The 24,836-nt window shown below is 38.7% G+C and overlaps 1 protein-coding gene across 1 annotated transcript in view; it reads left to right on the top strand.

Annotated features, from left to right (window-relative positions):
• The window catches only part of Sgcb (sarcoglycan, beta (43kDa dystrophin-associated glycoprotein)), a gene marked incomplete at its 5' end in the record, with an annotated part of 12,806 nt that extends 6,050 nt beyond the window's left edge, over positions 1–6,756 (top strand). Inside the window, 1 exon segment of the mRNA XM_013518513.1 lies at positions 3,510–6,756. Coding sequence (XP_013373967.1) covers positions 3,510–3,713 — 204 coding nt within the window.
• Positions 6,757–24,836: the final 18,080 nt, after the last annotated feature.

Genomic DNA, 24,836 nt, shown 5'->3' on the forward strand with positions numbered 1-24,836 from the left:
TGCAAGTTCGAGACCAGCCTGGGCTACAAAGTGAGCTCAAGGCCAGCCTGAACTGCATAGGGAGGCCCTATCTCAAAAAAAAAGACAAAAAAATAAAATATAGAAAAATAAAGATTCTTCAAATCCTTCCCTCAGTTTCATATCTAGTGATATCAAAAGAATTAGCAAATTATAAAATGTATTATTATATGGACATCTTTTTTAATTATAAGGGAAAAAGGTTTCGCTTTTATTGTGACTTTTTAAAGTGAAATTTTCTTTAGCAGCCACCCTACTACATAATTCTGGTCAAAATATATTTATTCAAAATACCCTGTATACCTACTATATATTACTTCACTAAAGTTAATTAAATTTGTCTACCAAACATTACATGACAAAAGGGACCTTAAAACTAAGGACTGCTAAGTAATGCTTTCCTTTTTCAAAAAATTAAACTTCAGTTCTTAGGAATAATAAACTTTAGAAAATGAGATAGTTGTCTCATTTTCATAAACAGCTTGTTAATCTAAAGCACAGAACTCCGTTTGTAAATAATAAAGATGCACATAAATGTACTTCTTGCAGAAACGCCATAGCAGCATGGAGCAGTTTCGACTTGCGTTGTGGTAAGAAGCTGTTCTCTACCGGCGCTGAGAACACCCACAGCAGGGGTGTAATTCTCTGCGCCAGGAAGTCACAGCAGTGAGAGGCTGGACTGCTTATACAGACCATGGACAAGTTACCTCAACCTTTTATTTTTCCGCCAGAAAATTTTTGTCTCATTCTACTTTGTTAATATGACAAATGTTAAAATACTTTGAAATACACATGGAAACATAATTTGTTTCCTTATATTTAAAGAACAAGGACCCAGTATTAAAAGGACAACTAGTTTTTTATTATTGTAATGAACGCATATGAAGTTACATTTTAATGGATCTCACCATGGTGTTTTGCATATATCGTGCGTTGATCCTGTCCACCTTCCCCGCTGCTCTTGTCCCTTTTTCATTCCTTCATCGTCCCTCTTCTACTCTTAGGTCATTTTTTAAAAGTTCCCATATATAGATAGTTAGCTTTATAATTCCGTTAAAATCAGTGGTTACTTTTTAAAATAAGCTAATTATTAGAAAGAATGTTGTCAGAACTGTAGAAGGCTGAAGCAGGAGGACAGAAAATTTGAGCCCAGACCAGGCGAATTACTGACTCATTGAGACCTTGTCTCAGAATAAAAGAGGCTGGCCATGTAACTTATTACAAAGGCTCTGGGTTCAGGCGTCAGTATGGAAACAAAAGATAAACCCAGAATTTGATCAAACTACTTTTTTAGTTTTATTTTTCCTTTTTAAATTTATAAGTGACACACAATATACATATTTATAGGGTTCAGTATAATGATGTGATAAAATTTGTGTAATGATCACATTTGATTAATTAGCATAGCCATCACCTCAAACATTTATCATTTCTTTGTGTTGAGAACATTCAAAATCCTCTTCTAGCTATTTTTGAAATACATTGTTAACGATGGTCACCCTTCTGTTTGACAGAACACTGGAATTGATAGAAAACCTCTTAAGAAACTAAAGAAAAATCATTTTAAATGACCACAAGATGGCAGCATAGGAACAAAATTTTAAAACTTCATCGTTCCTTAAGAATTACGTTCTATGGAAATCTTCCAAATCCAAAAAACTCTCAAATGTGAAATAGTTATTATCCTAAGCACTTCAGATTAGGGATACTCACCTGTGCTTCCACTACCTAATAAATTAGCCACGTCATTACTTTATGACCAACTTCCTCTCATTGCTTCCAATACCCTCTGTAAGCTGATGACTCCCATGGATGGAACTCCTGCCTTAACCTTTCCTCAGAACTGAGATTACTTAACAAACTGCCCGCTGACCTTCTCCATTTCCGTACCTAATGGACATCTGAAATCTAACGAGTCTAAAGTCTTGATGTCCTCCTTACCTGGTAAACGTGCCTCTCTCAGTGGCCCTGCCTGGTGCCGCAATACCCAGTCCATCAGCAGAACCTTCTGGCTCCACCTTCAGGAGACAGAGTCTGGCTGTGTCACCTCTGTCACCACCGTGATGTAATCTGCACTCATTTCCTGCCTGGACTTGGAACAGCCTCCCACCTGGAATTTCTGCTTTGTCCCTTCACACCTGTAGGCCTTTCTCTACCCAGCACCCCAGTGACCTTTTGAAAAGATTGTCATTTCCTTCTAATGAAGCCTCTAAATGACTTCCTAATTTCAAATAAAATCCGAAGCTTATTCCCAGCCCTTGCATGTCTAGCCTGCAGGAACTTGCTTCATCTCTACCAAGCCCTCCCCACACCCTTGGGCTTCATCCACACTGACTTCGTGTCCTTGCCGCGGCAGGCGTGTCTTTGCCTTTGCACACGCTTCTTCTCTGCTTCGCATGAAGTTCTCTCTGTGGCTTCCCCCTTCAATTCCACTTTCTGCTGGAATGAGAACCCCCTACAACCATGCTGTGTAAGATAGCTTTACCTGCCCTCTCTCTCTCCTTACCCAGCTTTATTTTTCCTATAGCACTTACCCCTCCTGTTGTGCTATATATTGAACCTGTTTCTTTACTGTCTGCTCCTACTGCATTAACTGTCAGCCCTGGACTTTGCCCATTTTATGCACGGCTGTATCCCCAGCACCGAGAATAGTGCCTGGCACATAGTAGGCAATTACTGATTAGTTGTTGAATGAATGAAAGGAAGAAAGGGGAGAGGGAGGAAAGAAGGGAGAAGAGGTCCCTAAAAAGAAAGCGTCTTAAGGCCCTACAGTATCAGAGTTTCTGGGGAAATGCGCTTCAAGAAGAGAAGCTCTAGGAAGTTTCGAGTGCCTGGTCTTTAAAATCACATGTATTTAATCATTAGTTAATCTCCATTCATTAAAATTAATTCCTTCTGGGGAAAACTAGTGTTTTTCTTCTCATCATCACAAACTTCTCAGTAACTTTGTTATAGTTCCTTGAGGAATTAAGTGAAAATTTTCTGAGACTTCATTATATACTTAGGAGTTTTAATGTAATTTTAACTAATAATTGCAAGTTATGTTGCAGTTGACACACAGTATAAATTGAATAAGCTAAAAAGTCACCATTTATTTTTTCTCCCTGTTGTACTGGGGATTTCCCCCTGTTGTACAGGAGACTCTACTACTGAGCTCCATCTCTAGCGCTTCTTTTTTTTTTTCTTCCAGCGCTGCTTTTTAAAATTATTTTGAGACAAGGTCTTGATGAGTTGCCCAGGCTGAACTCAAATTACAGTCCTGCTACCTCAGCCTCTGTAGTCACTGGGCTTATAGGCATGTGTCACTCCGCCGAGTTTCCAGTTGAATTCTGGCACTGGTGTGGATTTGCGTTGTTGCCATTATTATTTGGTCATGACTTTATTCTCTGAGTACCTTCTTTTGTTGTTACTAATCCAGTAACTATTGTTTAATAATTTCATTTTCTTCCCACCTGTGGAGGTAAGCAAATCATATTTCCTCCTCCTCGTAGGAAAATAGCATCATCCTCAATGGAACTGTGATGGTCAGCACTACTCGCCTGCCCACTTCCTCCGGTGGAGACCAGCTGGGTGCCGGAGACTGGGTGCGCTACAAGCTGTGCGTGTGTGCTGATGGGACTCTCTTCAGAGTGCAAGTGACCAGCCAGAACATGGGCTGCCAAGTCTCAGACAGTCCCTGTGGAAACACGCATTAGAGCACCGGAGGTCATCTGTATGTTTATATCTGGGCCCGACCTTTGTTTTCTAAGAGTATGCATGCAAATCATGTTTTTACAGTTTGTGATAACTCACTGTAATTATTTTAATTGAGAGCACTACTCTATGTATTATGCAGTCTCCCTATTTAAAGTATTCTTGAGACCCTAAATTCTAATATATTTTATTAAGTTGCACAGATTTTCAAATGACAGTGCTCTAAATAATTATAAGGAGTTAATGAAATTAATCTTTAAAAAAGTGGTTTTAAAATTCCACTATCCCTTGTCTAATGAATTTTAAAGGGTTGAAGCAGTTGCTTAGACTTACTATAAGTAAGCTTTGGGTCTGATAAACGCATCAGAAGCATGACGTCTATTTTTCTTTTTAAAATTAGTGTATGTTTGCAGCACATAGGTTTCCATGCTGTTTTTTGTCTTCTAATAGGAAAGACACAGATTTTTACTGCACTAACCCAGAGCCATGTTCTCATGTGCAAGTGAAGGAATTTTAAAAGTATACATATGTGAGTGAGTAAAAAACTATGGTTCCTTAATTTTGCACTAAGAAGAAAATACTCTAATAGAGTGGTTACTTGAAACAGTGATGTATATTAAGTGTTCATAGTGTGGTGGAAATTAAAACACAACCTCAGCTTTAATTTTTGAATAATGGTGATGCGTCATTTATCAAGCATCTTGTACTTCCTAGGTATTGTCTTGGGCATTGCATGTTTAATATCTAACTCTCACAGCAGCTCTGTAAGTAGGTGTTATTATCCCAGGTTTAACCAGTAAGAAAGTGCAGATCAGGGGCTGGGGATTTAGCTCAGCAGCGCAGCACCTGCCTGGCAAGCGCAAGGTCGTGAGTTCGATTCCTGGTACCAGAAAAAAAGCAAAAAAAAAAAAAACTAGAAAGTGCAGATCAGAGAAATTAAGAAACCTACCTAACATCACATAGTAAGTAGCAGAGCTAGGATCAGCATTCAAGTGTGCTTTAAATCTAGATGTACCTGATTCCAAATACTATCTTCTTTTTTACTATCTGCACTTAATTCTCAATTATTTAAAACTCTACAAAGGTGAAAAAAAGACAAATTCAAACTTACCTAAGCAGGTAAGAATCAAATAAAACAGGTATGCTACTTATTTAAAAGATAAATACATTTCATGTTACACCAAAAAAGAAAAGACCAATCACTGTCAGATTTTAAACTGTCATAAGCCAATTCCAAAATATTACTGAGTAGAGAGGACTAATTGGCCTCCATGTGCGGTACACCAGTTTCCAGCTTTGACACACTGGAGTAGCTGAAAAGGCTACAGAGATGCCAAGGGATTTACACTCCCCCACCTCGGGGCAGCGCAGGGAAGGCAGGCGGGCCCCAGGCCCACTCGAGTCCTGCTCCAGAAGTGGCCGATGGGGTGGTTCCAGTGTGCCACACTGCCAGCTCCCCTCACAGCGCGTGCCATGCCTGGAAAGGAAGTCAGGGTGCTAATCCACGAGGGAAGACAAGTAATTCCAAACAGTGTAAGAATGTACTCCTGCTTCTAATATCACTGTTTCATCGTAATCATTTATGGCTCTCAGGCCACTTGATTTTAAGCATATGTTGTATTACTTGATTTGAAAGTCACTGTCTGGAATCATTAACAGACACAGGAGCAAGGACAGGGACCCCAAAATAGAGTGCTGTAAAATAGGCAGGACACATCATAGACCCCACCTGCACTGAGGTAGCACCATGTTCTGTCATGCTCACTTTGAACTGTGTGAGAAAATCAAAACCAGAAAAGCAATTTGTATTCAATATGGCTGTGGTTCCTTCTGACAGAAAAACCAAATGCCTTAGAGACTGTCAGGTCAATAAATTGTACTAAAATAAGGACTGATTTATTACCTAACACTGAGTGCAGTTTTTGAGTGAAATGAGAATGAGATTCATGACCTCTGTTATTGTAGTGATATTTGAACCTATTTAAATATATTCAGTATCATTGAATATCTCAAACCTACACAGAAAAATCATTGGAATTTTTGCTTATATGTTCAGTTCATTTTTAAATTTTACATTCATTACTTGGCTGCTCTAGATTTGTTTTGAAAGTTTCTTTAAATATTTTTACTAAACCACAGAACACTATATTACAAAGTATTATTTATTGAATCTAATTCATTAACTACTCTATTTTTACTTCTGCTTGAGAAGTACTTGTGTTTTTGATACATCTCCATTAAGTGCTTTTGACGTGAGAAGATGTTTTTCAGAACTGACTGTTAATGGCACAGTGTTTGGGGTACGTTCTAAGTGGCCCGTGGTTTTCACTGAAATGCAGACCTAGGAAATTTACTGGGCAGCAGAGCAAGAACAAACCACCCGTTTCACCTGTGGCCTACCCTCATTCACAGAGAATTTCAGCTACCCACACTCACCACCAGGTGGTGTTTTTCTACAAGCAGAAACTTGGCCTCTGCGTGCTGTAGGCTCACTCCTCCGCGTTGAGCAGCAGCCTCGGGGAGGCCTGGGCGGGTGCAGATTTGTGCTTCCTTAAATGACCATAATGTTCTAGAGGGGCATTGCAGCGACAGGGGGACAACAGAAAGAAATGCAGACTTCTCTAGACTCTAATGGGCTGAAGGGGAAAATGCAAAACCACGCAAACAGGGACTGCCTGTAAATAGTCTGCATTTTTAAAAATATACATATTTGTATTTTTGCACTAAGAAAAAATAATACATTTTTGTGAGATAGTTTTGATGAGGACAGGGAGAAGTTCTGTCTAGTTTTGAATGAGTGTTTTTAAGGGGGTAAGAATGTTAATGGTGCTAAACTTGACAGAAGAGACCATTGAAATGCTGATAATTTTAGTATTCTTTTTAAAAGTTGAGAAGGGAAAAGATTAAAAATTGTGCCGTATAAAAAAAATTATGCCATATAAAAACCAACCTATAAATTTGTTTCACATTGCTAGCTTGAGTTTCGGTTCAGTTTGTAATAATTATTAATGACTTCTGTTTACAATAAAACTTCTATAAACTGTTTCCTCTTAGTTTTTTTAATGATACTGAGTTTCTGCTTGGTCATAAAGATATGATTTAAACGTGGCTTGAGAACTGTATTCGTGTAATCTCCAGAGTCAGAGTCAGAAAGTTGGGCACTCCCAGTTCGGATCCTCCTGCCTCCTGTGTGTTACAGAATGCCTGAGCCCCGTGTGGCCGGCCTGCCCGTAGGAGAGGCGGGAGCCGGAGAGGAAAGGGTGAAGGCTTGCCAAGCCGCAGGTGTCGGCAGGATGGGTGGAGCCTCTCCGCTCAAGTCTGAAGCCCTCAGCTGCCTTGATCCAGCAGTAGACCACTTGAGGACTACCTAAGGATCTTCAGGGTGCCTCAAGCAGCGTTAGCATTGTGTGTGCTCTTTGCTCATCACGTTATCACCAAAGGTAATCCCACCTGCTCTCTTCCACCTTTTCGTTATGTAAGAATGAATTCATTTCCTTTCTACTTCTTTTTGCTACCTTTTCCTTCTTTCTCTCACTTTCTGATATGCACACACAGTGTTTTTAACTGCTTTTTCATGACTTTAGCTTGCATAAGTCTGTCTAAAGACTTGTATTTTACCTAATTGTTTCCAGTTTCTTCAGAAGATATAAGATTACCTTTCATATTTTGAACTCAGACCTAATAATGTATCAATCACTTCCACCTAAAAATAAGCAGGGCAATAAAAATGCTTATTTTGTACCCCCTGAAGAAAAAAATTTTTTAAACCACATCTTTTTTTCAGCTCTGCAAAATAATGTGCCCGTATGGAATGATGGCAATATTTTTGTTGTTGCTAATGTTATAACGTCAGCTTGGTATACAGTTATAGATGTATATGCATAATAATTGCAGCTTTGAATGTAGAAGCAAAGTATCTTTCTGACTGGGCAGGTTAATTCATTCTCTGGTGTTGCATAAGGGGAACACTAAATCACTTCTTGCTGGAGGGCACCTGTGCAGCGTGTACTTGAATTTAGATGCCCTTCAAAATATGTCAGAATTGATCTTGTGTGAAACAGAAGTTTAGAAGTGATTCTATAAATTTCATTCACTTTATGCACATTCATGCAAAGAGCATAGCCCAGCGACAGGTTACAGACTATTAAAAATATTAAACATGGGAATATATTTGTGTTTATCATGGTCCTTAACATTTGTTTGCGGTATTCAAAACAGACACAGAGTAAGCACAAACGACGGGATAGTATTGACATTCTTCCAAACTGAATGTTACTAATGTGCATTTATTTATTCCGTACATATTTACTGAAAAGTTTCTGAAAGCATAAAGACAGAGGAGGCTAGAGCAGGAAAATGAATCTCAGACCACAGGATTGGAGGTAAGTCTGGAAGGAGATGTAGGATTTAGACCAGGAATGGAAAAGACAGCTTGGAATTGGGAATGAATGAAAAGCTAATTTTAGCGTGAGGTACAGGCACATACACACTTTCACCCAAGCCACCTCCTGCACTTAATCCACATGTACTCACCACGCTTATTTCATAAGGTCCGCTGGGTAATGCGAAGCTCTGAGTGCCAGCCTGAGGGATCTGGACACTAGGCAATAAGGATTCCTCTGAAAGTTCTGAATGAGGGGATTATTTGGAAAGAAGGGACTATGGGAAAATAATCCTTTGGAATTACCTAGGATGGATCAAGAAAGAGTCGGGAAGCTGGGGTCAGATCCGTTAAATTTGAGCATTTCAGACTGTGCTGATCAAAACTAGAACAAGTGCCATGGGTCCAAAAGGAAGAACTTATTGTGACTTCCATACCGAATAATATGATTATTTGTACACACATTTTTTTTTTTATTTTGTACGTTTGTTTTTATGCGGCACTGGGGATTGAATCCAGGGCCTTCACACTGAGCTACATCCCCAGCCATTCATGCATTCTTTCATTCATTCATTTATTTAGAAAGGGTCTCGCTAAAATCTCTACGTTTCCCAGGCTGCATCAAACTTTCAGTCGACCTACTGCAGGCTCCCAGAGTCCTGGGATTATAGGCATGCACCACCATACTTGGCTACATGCTGGTTTTTAAATGGAATTTAGTTTAAAATGTATCCCAAAGGGCTGAGGATTTAGTTCAGCAGCACAGTGCCTGCCTGGCAAGCGTGAGGTCATGAGTTTGATTCCCAGTACCAGAAAAAAAAAAAAAAAAAAAAGAAAAAGAAAAAAAAAATGTATCCCAAAAATCTATTTCCACTTCCTATAAAATTATTTTGTGTGTACACTCAGCCTTTGTAACTTGGGTATACTTGTTTTATAACTTCCAGTTGCTTTCAAGAATTTGTAATGAAAAAGATGCCTGATGTTTCTCTTATTGCATCATGACTGGGAGACACAGCTTCCTTTTCATAGCTCATATATGTTGTATTTAATGTATTTAAATGCTTTTAAAATTATTTCAAAAGCCACAAAGATAAAACTTGTCCTTCTAGTCATAAAATCAAACATCTCTTTGTGAGTTGACCTTTCTATTCATGCAGTTGTGGGAGGTTCACAGCTTAGTGTGTAACTGGATGTCACTCAAGTCATAAACCGCATAGCTGATTACAGTGTTCTATAAAAGTGCAACAGACTTTGCCCCCTACTAATGACCAGCAGAGAAACAGAGAAGTCTTTAATCCTCGGAAGTTTCACGTACTCCGAAACAGACTGCCGAGTGAATGATACTGAAAAGCAGGTACAGAGGTAAGGCCTTATGATACATATTTTCTGAAAACGCAGGGAGTCCTTTCTTTAGATGTCACATAAATGCAATTTTGTACTATATGCACCATTTTGGTAGCTACATTTTGATGTTTCAATTTCTCAGAAATCAAACATTCACTTAAATCAATAAATAAATAATTCTCCTAAATCAGAAAATTAAATCTTCTGCTTATTTGCAGTTAGCTTTTATATATTTTGAAAAGTCAGTTTTTCTTTTCTAGGAATTATGAAAAGCATCTATGTCAGAGTTACTGCCACAGTTATAGGTCTTTATTGAAACAATGACAAACCCATCAGGAAAAGCAGTATTTTCTGCAATTCTGAGTGCCAGAGGAATGACTTGCCTTCTGACAAACTGTTGTACTGGGAGCATGAGATTCCCACAGACAGACCACAGACACAGCCTCAGTGGAAGTAAACATCACGGTTTTTAGAGTTCACTTACAGCCTCACGCCAAAACAGAACAGAAAATAAAACCCCGAACCTCAGTAACAATCTCATATCAAAAATGATCTTCGGTCCTCTCGCGTACTTACACACTTGGGAAGTAAACTAACCCTTAGCACAATGCCGTTCACTCCATCCTGTTGGATCTTCCTAGTGCTAACTCCTCGGGGTGGGACACTGCAGGAGCAGCTTCGGCGTGACCTCCGCTTCTGAAGGTGCTCATTCTGAGAAGGAGTAAACTCAGCGGCATTGCTGAGGGTGAGTACAACTTTAAAACATGGACTAACCAGACGGACAATGAGTATGTGGGGAATTAATGTTTTATGTGAGTAAGGATGTTGTTTTTCAGTTTTAAGGGAACACCTGAAAGTAAGGCAGTTATATCAGAGTAAATACTGTTCAACAAAAGCAGGTTTTTTTGGTTTGTTTTTGTGTTTGCCTGGAACCAGGAGTACTGTACCACTGAGATACACCCCCAGCCCTTTTTATTTTTATTTTGGACAAGGCTTCCTAAATGGCCAGGCCAGCTTCAGACTTGTGATCCTCCCCCCTTAGTCTTCTGAGTAGCTGGGATTACGAGCCTGTGCCACCATGCCTGGCCAAAAGGAGTTTCTTTAGTGGCATTGGAAGTTATAATATGTGGAATTCATAGTAAATGCAGTTTAATCTACTGATAGTGCAACTGGTACTAATGTTGTATGGATTTGCCAAGAGACACTGGGAAGTACTTACTTAGTACTAAGTAATAATGTATGACTGCAAGCTTTTTTTTATCTTGTGTTTAACATGGAAAAGCACTGAGAAGTAACTAGTTTAGATATTTTAATATCTAACAATTCAAGTTAAATGTTTCCATATTTATATTTTTTTCTTAGAATACATTTTACCTCTTATCTAGTCCTCCGAATATAAACCAAATGTATGCCAATATGTATTAGTGTGCAATCTTTTGTATTATCAAACAAAATCAGAATTCATTATTCTAGTTTCTAACAAGATACTCTACATATCTTCCTATTATAAGAAGTTTTTATCCGACATTCAGTCATTTACATGTTAGAGATGCTTTGCCAGTATGCCAAGATTCATTTAGAAAATATATCCAGTTCATAAGATGAAACTTCCTTTGCCCTTTTTATATTCCTAGAGTGCTCGACAGTTTCCTTGCCTTGTTTGTTCTTCATCTTGTTCGGTATTTGTTAAGCCCTTACTTTATATGTGACCCTTCTGCTTTAAAAATAAGGCCATTGTCTACTTTCCCCATCTCAAGTTGTACAGACTTAGTTTTCCTCAGTTATTAGCTCTTACATTTCATGTTTTTTATTCTTCCTCTAGCTTCTGGCCTTGTTTTAAGCATCATTTTGGCAATAAGAACCTTGCAGGGAAAGGCATGGTTGTTCTACTCAGCATGTCAGAATTGTGTAAGAGGGTGACAGTCTACTCTTTATGACTTTTTCCATTAAACCAACGTGTAGTGTTTTCAGTGCAGAGTACAAACTCACTGGGTTTTATTTTATAATTTTTATTTTATTTTTATTACAAAAGGAATACCTGTTATTTATAGAATGTTTAGAAATTGAAGAAAAATTGAAAGGGAAAAATTAAAGCCACTTGGGTAATACATATTCTTCAAGTTTACTCTTTATGTCTGTAATACATATTTTCTTCCAAAACTGGATAAAACTATATAATATCTCATAATTTGTATTGTTGTATCTCAGAGTATTTTGGACACATTTATACAATTAAACAGTCTCATAAATAATATTTTAAATAGTCAGGTCATTTTCATATGCATATGTATCGTTGACTTAAGCAACCTTTAGTTTATTATTATTTTTTACTGAGCATCATTATACTTACACATCATCATTAAGGCTGTTTTCAGGGACTGGGGATGTCGCTCAGTGTAGAATGCTTGCACAAGGCCCTGAGTTCAATCCCCAGTACCACAAAAAAAAACTGTTTTCAAACTAGTATGATAGTTGTAAGTATCACTCACAAAGTCAAGTACCCTAGAGGTGTAACCTTCTGCAATCAGTAACAGTGCGGTTTCTGAGTCTCGGTGAGGGGTGACTGTGGGGTGCATAGTGCTGACCCTTCTCACCTGTCCTGTGCCTCTCCCCAGACTTGTACAGCAGCTGTACACAGGGTGTCGAGGGGTATGGGTGGGTGTGTCCTTTCATCACTGCTACCTGAAGAGCATCACTTTGCAACCTTTTCAATTTTGAGTAAATTCTTTCCCCTTTGTGTTTGTTCAGAAACTTCTATATCTAGAAATTCCTCTAAAAATATAGGGCTTGTGAGCTCCTCTGTCTTCTCCTTTGCTGTGTGCCTCCCCTAGGACGATGAACACAGAATCTACTTCTTGCTTACATGGAAAGAAAAAGAAGACTATAGGGAAGTAAAAGACTGATACCATCCCACCACAACGGAAATAGAGAAGTGCTAAGTCTGTACTTTCAGGGGCCGTTTCTATAGTATGTTACTAGAGAAGTGCTGAGACCTTCTCCTTACGACAGATGACTTCCCCCGATTAATAGGTGTTTGGGCTGATACCGGTTTCACTCCTGGGACATATCCCAGGCAAGTTCAGGTTCATCTCCCTTTTTCAGAGTTGAACCTCTGCCTCTCTGAATATTGAAAGAAATTTAGAGCTTACAAAGGAGAAAAAAAACCAGATGATTAAATCTTGTATCTGAAATTCTAGTAGAATTCTAGCAAATGAAACTAGAGAAAAAGGATGAAGTAGATATTAGAAAGCCAATGTAAACCATGAATCTAATTGGATATAATTCAGAGTCCTTTTATCCATGATATTTTATGATTGGAATATTTTCTATAATCATCATGCTTTCAGTTTTTCTTACGTTGAGCCCTTTTTTTATGGTTCTGCAACTATGGTTGGGTAACTGATTTTGAAATCCTGCCTTGGAGCGAAATAGCTGGTAAGAGAGAGGTGCTTCCAGGGACACCACCCAATTTCTGGCCTTTTCTTTGCTCTTTTTTAATTTAAGTCTACTGAAGATTAACATCTAGATAATACAGATGTCCTTGACTTACAGTGGGGTTTCATCTCCATAAACTCATCATAAGTTGAAAATACTCTAAGTTGAAAACGCATTCAAAACACCTAACGCCTAAAACATTGTAGCCTAGCCTCACATTCATTAATATGCTTAGAATACTTGTAGTAGCCTACAGTTGGGGAAAATCATGTAACATACAGCCTGTTTTGTAAGAAAATATTGAATACCTCATGTAATTTATTGTATACTGTATTGAAAGTGAAAAACAATGGTTGCATGGCCATGCCTTCATACCACTGTAAAGTTGAAAAAATCTTTCTACTCATCATAAATTGGGGACTATTTGTATAAGATTTATTCATAGAATTGTGAGAGTTAAATAAAAAATGTATCTCAACCTAATTTCTCACGGTATCTGGCATAATAAATGGTAGTGATTAAAATATGTGAAAGTACTTTGCAAATGTTAGTTTTTATTACTCTCTTGGCAGAAATTGAGAATAACAGTATACTTAGAAACAAATAATTCGTTTTTCTCTAAATCTCATTATCTTTTAAAATGTTAAATAACTATTGCTAGGGATGGGATTAATAGCCCACTATAATTCATGAGTAGAGAACCATTTGTGTCTGCCTTGCTTTGCTTCATCTAAATAATAATAGAGATACTCCAGAAGACAGTAAGAAAGCAACTAGCCTTGTAGCACACATGTATCTTTATAATTCATTTCCATGTGTTTTTAAGTGGTCAGTGTTTATGGAACATTGAGGAAAGCCCATTTTTTCTAAGGCTGAACCCTCACAGCAGCTGACCCATTGTCATAATCTGTGTTCAGGGTGAGCTGTGATGTCACCATAAGTTTTGCATTGGGAAACACTGAGGGAAGTACTGATCAGTGCAGCTTACGAAAAAGAAGCCAGCCATGAATGATGGCTCCACCTTCCACACATAATTTTGGAGTCCAGCATTAATAACTGAAAAATAAGCATGTTAGCTTTCTGTTACTATAACAAAATACTTGAGATAACCAACTTAAAAAGAGGAAAGGTTTATTTGGGGTCACAGTTTTGGAAGCTTCAGTCCATGTCAGTTGGCCTGCTGCTTTTGGGCCTGTGTCTACACACTACAGTATGGCGGGAGGACATGGTGGAGGAAGCCACTCATCTCATGGAAGCTGGAAAATAGAAAGCAGAAGAGATTTGCATCCTGCAGTTCCCTTTGAGAACACTCCCCCCAGCAGCCTAGAACCTCCTACTAGACACAACTCTCCTTACAGTTCTACAACCTCTCAATAGTGTCAGGGTAGGATCCTGCTACCACAGGTCTTTGGAGACACTTATCCAAGCTACAGCAGTCAGATTTTTTTAATCAATTAGTGGTATCAATCTCTAGTTAAACTGTCCCATCTTCATCAAGTATATTTTTAGAGTACTTACAGAGCAACAGGAAATATATTGAGACCAGTGTCTTACTGAGCTCCAGTGAGGTTGACAGACTAGATGTGGCATCCTCACATTAACCCACTAAGTGCCAGAACCCAAAGAGACAAATGCTTTAGAGATGACATTATACAAACTAAAGCTTGTATTCTTTTGTTCATAGGGAACTAAAATTTTTTCATCCTTATTACTATTGGATTATAGAAATGTTCTCAAAAACTATTCAGGTTCTAAAGAAACAAAATGTAAGGCGTATGAGTGCCCGACTTCGACTCTCCCACATAATTTGATCCCAGTCAGGTATGACCTTATGAGTAAAATACCTTGTCTAAGACCATTTATGGCTCTATTCCAATTCTCAGTGCCCTTTGAACCCCATAATATCATTGTCACCAGGTTATTTCATTCAGGAGAGCACGTCAGAAGTTCATAGTCCGAAGCTAGTGTTTACTAAGGTGGTGCAATGTCTGGACATCCTCTGCTTACATTAATTGACCCTTCTTAGAAATAATAAGACTGTCTCTGGCCACTTAAATGCAGAGGCCAGTCAAATTCCTGCCACCCATAACCCATATAATTATCAGAAAATAGTTAATAAATAATTCCATTTCCACAAAATTATTTCCTTATTTTCCTCCCAACATTTAACTCTGCTTTCTTGAAATATGGAATCTACCTGCTGGTGCCCAGGTCCCTGCACTGATGCACCTCACAGCCTCTTTCACTCACTTGAATATACATCAGCACTGACACCCAGTGAAACTTTTTTTTTTTTTAATTTTAAAGAGTAAAAGAAGGATAACATAATAATATGAGGGGCTTACCAAATTACAGACAAAGTGGTAGGAAATTATCAATGGTTATTGTTTTACATATTGTTATCTATAAGATAGTTTCTCAGGAAAACAAATAGACAAATGATAGTGAGTTACAGACAAAAGAGGTAGATTATCAATAGTTGTTATACTATACTTAGATATCTTCAAAGTGGCTTCTAAAGAATATAAATAGAACTATACTTGAGTGACCTACTGAATAATCATTCAATAATTTTCAATGGTTGTAGGAAACACATAATAATAAACATGGATCCATTTATGAAATAGGATAGGAACAATACAAACATTACAGAGTTATGGATAGATTAGTAGGAAAATATCAATGACTGCTGTAATACATGGTGGTATCTTCAAAGTGGTTTCTCAGGAAGACAGAGATACACAAGAAGGATCTAACAAGTAGTTACAGCCTAAGGGTTGTCAAAAATCAAGTGAGCCGTCTGGGGCCAAAGCCATTTTTTGTAGCGTTTTCTCTCCAGCCTCCCATCGCATTGGGACCCCACAACCAGTTAGTGTCCTCTCCCCAACTGTCAGCACAGGCAGCAGGAATCCTGCTGTAGACTTCTCTGGAGCTCCATCAAACCTGTACTGTCAGGGGAAGAATGGCTTCCAATGAGTCTCTGCAGGTATTGTGCAAGGTCCCCCTGGTTTACAGCTTCCGAGTGGCTCTCGTGACCCCAGTCCACTGGACCTCTGACTCCTTGGGCTTAGTCTGCATTCTCATGTTCTCTGAGTCCTTGTTCAGCAGCTTCTCCTCCGCTGGCTCTGGACCTTTCTGGTTCTCAATGGCAGGAGCAAGAGTGGCCCGTTGCATGGCATGTATTCCCAGGGGTTGTTCAAAGTTTGAATGATTCACACACATCCGTGGGTGGGCAACTGCAGTTGGTGCATGGTGGGCCAATTGTGTCACTGTTTCTCTGTGTCATGATAGATCTCAATTGAGCAGCGGCGGCCAGCCTAAGGGCCGGCTCACAACAGCGCTCGCCGCTGCATGGCTCCCCATGCGCTGGGGGCCCTCCCTCTGGGGGCCTACGAGGCAGGAAGCTAGCCAGCCGGAAGACCGGCGCTCCCCACCCGTGGCTCCCTGTGCACCGGAAGCCCTCCTTCCAGGGAACTACGAGGCCGGGAGTGAGCCGCTGGTCCGAAGACCAGCGCTCCCCACCCGAGGCTCCCCATGCCCTGGGGGCCCACCCTCCGGGAGCTACGAGGCAGGAAGCTAGCCAGCCAGAAGACCGGCGCTCCCCACCTGTGGCTCCCTGTGCCCAGTGAAACTTTTTAAAAGCACATTTTTCCTATCAAGAAATGTGCCCAAGAATCATGGAAGAGTTTACTGAAATGTCCCAACTCTAAGCAATCAAGGCATTCGAAGGACTATACCAATTCCCTTAACAAAATAAAATTTTAATTCTCTAAAATTGGAAGAGGAGAAATTTTTGTGTGAAAGTGGTAGCTGAACGTCATGTCCTTACTCAGATCTCCAGAGAAAGTCTACCTTCTTTGTAGGGCATCTCATCTTGATATTGTGAGGAGGCTCAAGGAAAACAATTTCCTTACAGTATTCTGTTTTCAAAACCACCCCCTCAGCCAGGTAGTACATGTGTATAATCCCAGCACCCTGGGAGGCTGAAGTAGGAGAATCTCAAGTTTGAGCCCATCCTACATGACTTGACAGGACACCGTCTCACAATTTAAAAATTACAAATGGGGAGTGGTACCAGGGATGTAATTCAGCATTAAGGCCATAGTTCAGTCCTCAGTACTGCCAGAAACAAAACTACATGAACACCCTCTCCCCAGTGCTTGTGCATGTTCTGGTTCTATTTTTCTTATTTACTCTTACACTTCTTATATTATTCTACTTGGTTTGTTTATTGATGTTTCACAAGTCATTTAAGCTAAAAATGCTTCCTCGCCCTCATCTTTAACTGCAGATAACTGTGTACACGGGGCTAGTGTGTTAAGACTATAACGCGTAAAGTGATAATACATGTGAAACAGCTCTGCTGATTCTGGGAGATGGCAGGAGTGCAAACGCTGTCAGCCATCCTGCACCTCTAACTCTGTCCCCATCCCGTCTTTGCTGTAATGGTCACTTCCTTGATTTCAGGCACAGTAGACAGCTCAAAGTGATTCTGATCATCTGTAAGTGTTCAGTTTCTGTGGAGTTCAGCGTGTGCATCGACAGTCATGGTGGTACTGTTCGTTCTTGTGCAGGTCTGTGTAATGCTGGAGGCTGCTGCTCCTCCTTTTTTTGAGCATTCTCTGCCTCAACCACACTCACCTGCGAAAGCATCGTCACTGCCGAGGTAACACCCTGCCCTTCACCCCAAAATTCCTTTCTGTCCTTTTTAACGCTGTCTTTTCCATCCATCTTCTCACCTTAACCTACGTAACCTCTGATCTCTTTTCTGTCGCTATAAATTTGCATTTTATGTAATCCTGGCTGTTTTATGTAATTCTTTTTTTTTTGTACTTACATTGTGTCTTTTTCTTATTTTAAAGAGAGTAGTAAATGAGAAACAAACAACCAAAGAAATAGAACAGTAGCGGCATACCAGTATCACAAACATCAACAAGCCTTGAGACTCTGTATGACTTTGAATGTTCTTGCTATGTAATTCTTATGGCAGTTCATCTTGGTGATTCTTCAGCTTTGCAGTGGTGTAAAGGCAGTATGCATTTAATAGAAAGCATACTTGGAATTTTACCTTTCCCTGGGCCAGTGATGCACAGCGTGACACTGTTGTGCTCCTGGGCAGTAAGATGCAGCTCCTGGACACGCGTGTGATCATGAGGGCACACACCGTGCTCTGCAGTGGGCTGTGCGCTGCGCTGTGCCGGGTGTACAGCGGGTTAGGTGTATTCAGTACATGCTTTTTCTATGCTGTTTTCAATTATTATGGCTTTATTGAAATGTAACACATGACAAGAATCTGTATGTTCTTTTACTTTGGGTCTAGTTTGTTTCCTTTAGCACTGTTTTTCAAGATTTATTCATGTTGTAGTATGTATTAAAATATCATTCTTTCTTATTGCTGAGCAGATAGCATCACCTGGATAGCCAATTACCTGTCAAGAGATGGGCTATCTTTTTTGGCTTTTACATGTGAAACTGCTAGCTAAAAGGGTGGAGAAAGACAAACTGCTAGATAAAAAAGAAAGGAATAGTTATATTAATTTCAGACAAAGCCAACTTACAGCAAGAAAACTTATCAGAGTTATAGCAGAGCACTGCATAATGATAAAGTGGTCATTTTTTGAAGGTCTAATAATCTTTTTTTTTTTTTTTTTTTTTTTTGGCTTTTTTCCGGTACCAGGAATCAAACTCACAACCTTGCACTTGCCAGGCAGGCGCTGTGCTGCTAAACTAAATCCCCAGCCCCTAAGAAGGTATAATAATCTTAACATCAGTGTACTTACTGCCAGAGCATCAGAATACACAAAGAAAAAAGTGTCAGTTCAATAATAGATCAGGCAGGTAAGTGAAGAGCTAGTTGGTTTGTGCCAGCAGTCAGCTTGAGCCACTTGACATGTACAGAGCACTCCGCCCAGTGGAGTAGACGCCCTTCCCCACCTGCACTGAAGCGCTCTCCGGGACAGGCCACACTCGGTGCCGTGACACATTTTAATGGAACTGGAGGAGGGGAAGTGACGCAAAGTAAGTTTTTAGAATTAAACTGGAACTAACAGAAAAACAATTGGAAAACCCTAAAATCCCTGGAAACAACATGTGTTACCCTTCCATTACTGTGACAAACACCTGAGGTAAATCAGCTTAAAAGGAGGAACAGTGTACTTTGACTCCCAGTTCCAGAGGGTCCATTGCTTTTGCGTCTGTGGCGAGGCAGAGCAATGAGAGGGCTCCCTGTGGCAAAGCTGCTCAGCCCCTGGTCACCAGGAAGCAAAGGGAGCAGGTGGAAGGTCTGAGGTCCCAGAACTCCTGAAAGACAGGGGCCCCCGGGACGCATAATGGTTCTCCCTCCTCCCCACAGCACCAGCGGCCTTCAGCACATGTGCCTTCGGGGCCATTCGAGGTCCAAACCATAGCACCGAGCAACGCAGTTTAAATAACACCTACGTCAAAAAATTAAGAATTTTAAAATACTTTGAGCTTAATAAAAAAGCAACTTATTAAAATGTGTGGGATGCAGCAGAAGCAGTACTTAGGATATTTATAGAATTAAGTACTTGTGTTAAAAAGATCTAAAATCAGTAACCTAAACTTCCACCTTTGAAAAGTGGAGAAAGAATATAAAGCCTAAAGCAAAGAGAAGAAAAATAATAAAAATCAAAGCGGGTATCAATGAAATTGAAACCCAAATCTACTTATTTGAAAAAATAAATAAAAGTGATAATCTTCTAACTAATTGATAATCTTCTAAACTAATACCCTCACAAAATAAAAAAAGAGACAACACAAATTAGACTTTTGTCTGAGATGAAAGAGTGGTCATCACTAGTGTTCCCAGTGGCATTTTAAAAATAATAATAGATGTGCTTCCATTTCTCTTAGATAAATAACCTAGTAGTCGAGTAGCTGGGTCATATGTTGAGTTTATGCATAACTTTTTAATAAGTCATCCATTTTTTTTCATATGACTGTGCTATTTCAAATTCCCACTTGGGGCCAGGGATATAGCTCAGCAGCACAAGCGCCTGCCTGGCAAGTGCAAGATCCCAAGTTCGATTCCTGGTACCAAAAAAAAAAAAAAAAAAATTTCCCACCTGTATTGTAGGAGAATTTCAGTTCTACATGCTCACAGGTATGATTACTCTTTTTGATTATGGCCGTACTAATTACTGTACAGAGGTGTAATACTGTTTAATTTGGATTTCTGTGAGTGGCTGACAGTGAACCTATTTCTGTATATCTGATATCTGTATATCTTTGGTAACATTTATGAAGTTTTAATTAATGTTTTGAGAGTTTTTAGCTACTCTGGATACAAGTCCTTAGCGGAATATAAATTGCAGATATCCTTTCCCTATCTGTAGCTTGAGTATTCATTATCTTACTAATGTCTTTCAGTGGTCAAAAGTTCTTAATTTTATGAAGTCCATGTTTGTTATTCTATAGATTGTATATTGGTGTCATGTCTAAGAAATCTGTGCTTAACGCAAGACCAGAAAAATTTTCTCCTGTGCTTTCTTATAAAAATGTTATAACTTTCAGTTTTATGTGTAAGTTTACAAGCCATTCTGCGTTAATTTTTGTATGTGGTGCCAGTTTCATGGGTATGTGATTATTTTGGTCCATTTGTTGAAAATACCATTTTCCCCCACTGAATTGCTTTTTAACTTTTGTCAGAGTGCAGTATGGGTGAGATCATTGCTGAACCCTTTATTTGCTTTCAAAAATACTTTTACTTTGATCCCAATATTACAATGTCTCCATTTCTGTAGAACTGTAATAAATTTGAAGTCAGTAATATGTCTTCCAACTTTGGGGGTTTTTCAAAGTTATTTTGATTACTCTAGGTAGTTTTCATGTCCATATAAATTTAGTCAGCTTATCCATTTTTACAGGAAGTTCTGCTGGGATTTTTTATTGGAATTGTTTTGAATAGATCAATTTGGGAAGAATTAATGTCTTAACAGTTACTAAGTCCTCCAACACCAGTGTAGGATATCTTCCCATTTATTTAGGCCTCTCAACAGTGTCATACTTTTCAGTGGACATGGTTTGCATATGTTTTGTCAGATTCAACCCCATGTATTTCATATTTTTATTGTTTTAAATGAAATCATTTTTCATTACTGGAATATACGAATACAATTGACCTTTATATCTTTATCGTTTATCCTGCAACTTTCCTAGAATTACTTCTTAGTTCTAGTCATTTTTGTAGATTCTACAGGGTTATCTACACGGTAAGTCATGGTATTAGCAAATCAAAATAGTTTGCCTTTTTCTTTCTTTCTGGATGCCTTTTTCTTACCTTATTGCTCTGGCTAAAACCTCGACTACAGTGTTGAATAGAAGTAGTAAGAGTGGGTATCTCTCCCTGTCTTGTCCCCAATTTTAGAGGAAAAACATTCAGTCTTTCCATGTAAAGTATGATGTTAGCTATTGGTTTTTCATATATGCTTTGTATCAGAGTGTCTTAGTTACTTTTCTCTCATTGCTGGGACAAAATACCTGATGCCCAAAGTTAAAGAAGAAAAGGTTCATTTAGCTCACAGTTTGTGGAGGTTTCAGTCCATACTTGGCTGGCTCCAAGACAAGGTGGCACATGGCAGAGGGCAGCAGATCATGGTGGTGGAAAACAGCAAAAGCAATAAGAGCAAAACAGAGAAGTGGCAGCTGGGAGAGCAAGCCTCTTTCCCTCCCTTACATTGTATGCAGGCTACCTGCCCCAGGGCGGGTGTAACACTCACACCCACAATCCCAGCATTGAACCATGGAACAGTCATAAACTCTAGACGCCCACACCCATGACTGCATGAGGATTTGGGGGGACATCCAGACAAGAGTAATGAAATTTTCTGTATTCCTACTCTGCTGAGAGGTTTATCAGTTACAAATGGTGGATTTTGTCAAATCTGAATCTATTAAGATAATCACATGGTTTTTTTCTTTTTAGTCTATTAATAGGGAAAAAAAAAACAAATTTTCTAACATTAAACCAACTTTGCATTCCTGAGATGAGTTCCACTTAGTTGTGATGTACTATTCTTTTTAATTATCCTTGATTTAATTTTGTAACATTTTGTTAGGTAATTTTGCAAATTACTTTCAGTATTCCTCATAAATCTGTGTTCAAAATATTGAGACTGTTTTCCTTTTTTGTAATATCAGTGTCTGGTTTGGGTATCAGAGTGTTACAAGCCTCATAAAATGAGTTGGGTGATGTTTATTCCTCTTTAATTTTCAGGAAAAATTTGTTTAGAATTGGCTTTCTTTTTTTTTTTTTTTTAAAGAATGTTTATCTTTAATTCCTGTTTTGTTTTGTTTTTTTTTTGGTACCGGGAATCAAACTCAGGACCTTGCACTTGTCAGGCAGGTGCTTGTGCTCCTCAGCTATATCTCCGGCCTAAGAACGTTTGGTAGAATTCCCCCAGGGAAGCCATCCGAACCGTCAGTTTTCTTTATAAGAAAACCTTCAGTTTTCTTTCTTGGTTACTTTTCTCTTGTTGCTGAGACAAAACACCCAATGCCTAAAATGAAGGAAGGAAAGGTTTATTTAGCTTACAGTTTGTGGAGGTTTCAGTCTGTACTTGGCTGGCTCCGAGGCAGAAGACAGCAAAGCAACAAGAGCAAAGGAGGTAATGGCAGCCGAACAGCAAACAGGCAGAGCAAACCAGAGGAATGGAATGGCGGCCAACAGCTTCTTTCCCTGCCTTACTTTGTAAACAGGCTACCCCCACCTAAGGGTCGTGTAGCTCCCACATAATCTCCATGCCCTCCTCTTCCACAGGCTCAGGATGTATACAAAGTAAGCATCCTGGCTTCCTGCTGAGTCACTTAGCCAAACCTCTAGACTCCCCAAGTTGACACAATGTATCAACCATAACAAAGTGTATAACTACAAGTTCAGTTTCTTTAACAACTATAAGGATTTATAGATTATCTATTGCTTGGTAGTTTAGGGCTTTTAAGGAATTTGACCATTTTATGTAAATTGTTAAATCTATTGGCATAAATTTGTTCATAATATCCCATATTTCTTTTAATATCTATAGACCATGTAATAATGCCACCTTTCTCATTACTGATGAGTAATTTGTATCTTTTCTTATCAGACTAGCTAAATTTTATTTTTTATCAATTTTATTCTCAAAGAACCAGCTTTTTAGATCGTTGATTTTCAGTATTAATTTTCCATTTTGTAGTAATGTGCTCCTTTTCTGCTCTTTACTATTTCCTGTCTTCTGCTTGCTTTCAGTTAATTTACTCTTAGAAATTTTTAAGGGAGAAGCTGAGGTCATTGATCTGAGATTTTTCTTCTTTTCCAATATAGGCCTGTCATACAATAAATTTCCCTCCAGGAACAATTCAGCTACATCTCACAAATTTTGATAAGTGTTTGCATTTTGATTCAAGTCAAAACATTTTTTTATTGCTTCTTTGTGCCATGGTTGTTTATAAGTATATTATTAGTTTTCCAATTATCTATACATTTCCAGAGATCTTTCCCTTATCATTTTTTCTAGTTTAATGCTGTCCAAGAACATATTTTGTGTGGCTTCAACTCCTTTAAATTTATTAGTTTTATGGCCCAAAATATGGTCTGGTCTGTGTATCTATGTGTACTTGGAAAAAATGTATTCTGTTTCTTTTGGATGGAGTATTCTAAATCAATGAGGTTAAGCTGGTTGATGATATTGTTCATATCTCCTTTTGCTGTATTGATTTTCTGTTTTCTTGTTCTGTTAGTTATTGAGAGGGATATTACATTTTTTTTCGTTATAACTGTGTTAGTCTGTCTCTCCTTGCAGTTCTGTCAGAGTTTTTTTTTGTTTGTTTTCATGTTTGTTTAAGTATTTGGAAGTTCTGTTGTTAGGTGCATAAATGTTTAGGATTATTTCATCTTCTAGGTGAATCAGTTTCTTATCATTATGAAATGATCCTCTTTTTCCTTGGTAAAGATCTTTGCTCTAAAATAATGTATTTTTACATTAACCTCTTCAGATCTCTTGACTGTTGTCAGCATAGTGTAACCCTTTCCACCCTTCTAAAGTTCCCTCCCGGCCCTTTGTGATTTCCCCTCCCTGCCCCTCACCGTCTCCCATCCTGAAGCAGTCACTGATCTGCTTTCTGTCCCTCTGACTAAGTTGCCTTTTCTAAAGTTTCATATGCGGGAACTCTGTGAGATACATACTTTCCCATCTGGCCTCCCATGGAGCGTTACTTGTTTTGCAAATGGTAAGCACCCACCCTGCGGGCAGTCTTCCCCATCTCGGCCACACAGACACCCTCACAGATCCAGTCAAAATAATGTTTCACCACCAAAATCGCGTGAATCCTTCCCCCGACGCTGGCTTTCTACCCTCCCCTGTTTTTTATGGAAATTACAATTCTCAGTATTTCAGTTTTCAGGGTGAAAGTGTGCTTTGGATCTCAACATATTGGAATTTAATATTTTAGGATTATAATTTTCAGGATTTTTATACTTTAGGGATTTGAGTATTTTGGAATTTTAACATTAGGAATTACAGTGCATGGAATTGTGTCTTTTGGGGTTATAATAGCACATCTTCTAGCTAAAGGACTTCCTTCTTTTACTGTGGGTCTACTGTTGATGATTTTTTTTTTCAAAATGTTTCCTATCTGAAAAGTCTTTATTTGCCTTCATTTTAAAAATATATTTTCATTCAATAAAGAATTCTAGGCTGACAATTAAAAATAGCGTTTTAAAATTTTTACTCTATTACCTTCTGTTTGCATTGTTTCCAGTGAAGACCTGCTCTCATCTTCATCTTCACCCTTTGTATAGTGTTCCAAATATACACTCACATTACATTTTATATTCAAGTATATGGGTGATTTCCCTTACAGTGCCTTCCTTTTTGCTTATTTTCAGGAAAAAAAAAAAAAAACTTCCTCTGTGTTCACTTCACTCAAGCTCTGAATTATATGTGCCTCACATTCCCAAACTCAGAGA

This window comes from Chinchilla lanigera, unplaced genomic scaffold (genome assembly GCF_000276665.1).
Source record: "Chinchilla lanigera isolate Chin_1 unplaced genomic scaffold, ChiLan1.0 scaffold00046, whole genome shotgun sequence".
Classification (NCBI taxonomy): domain Eukaryota; kingdom Metazoa; phylum Chordata; class Mammalia; order Rodentia; family Chinchillidae; genus Chinchilla; species Chinchilla lanigera.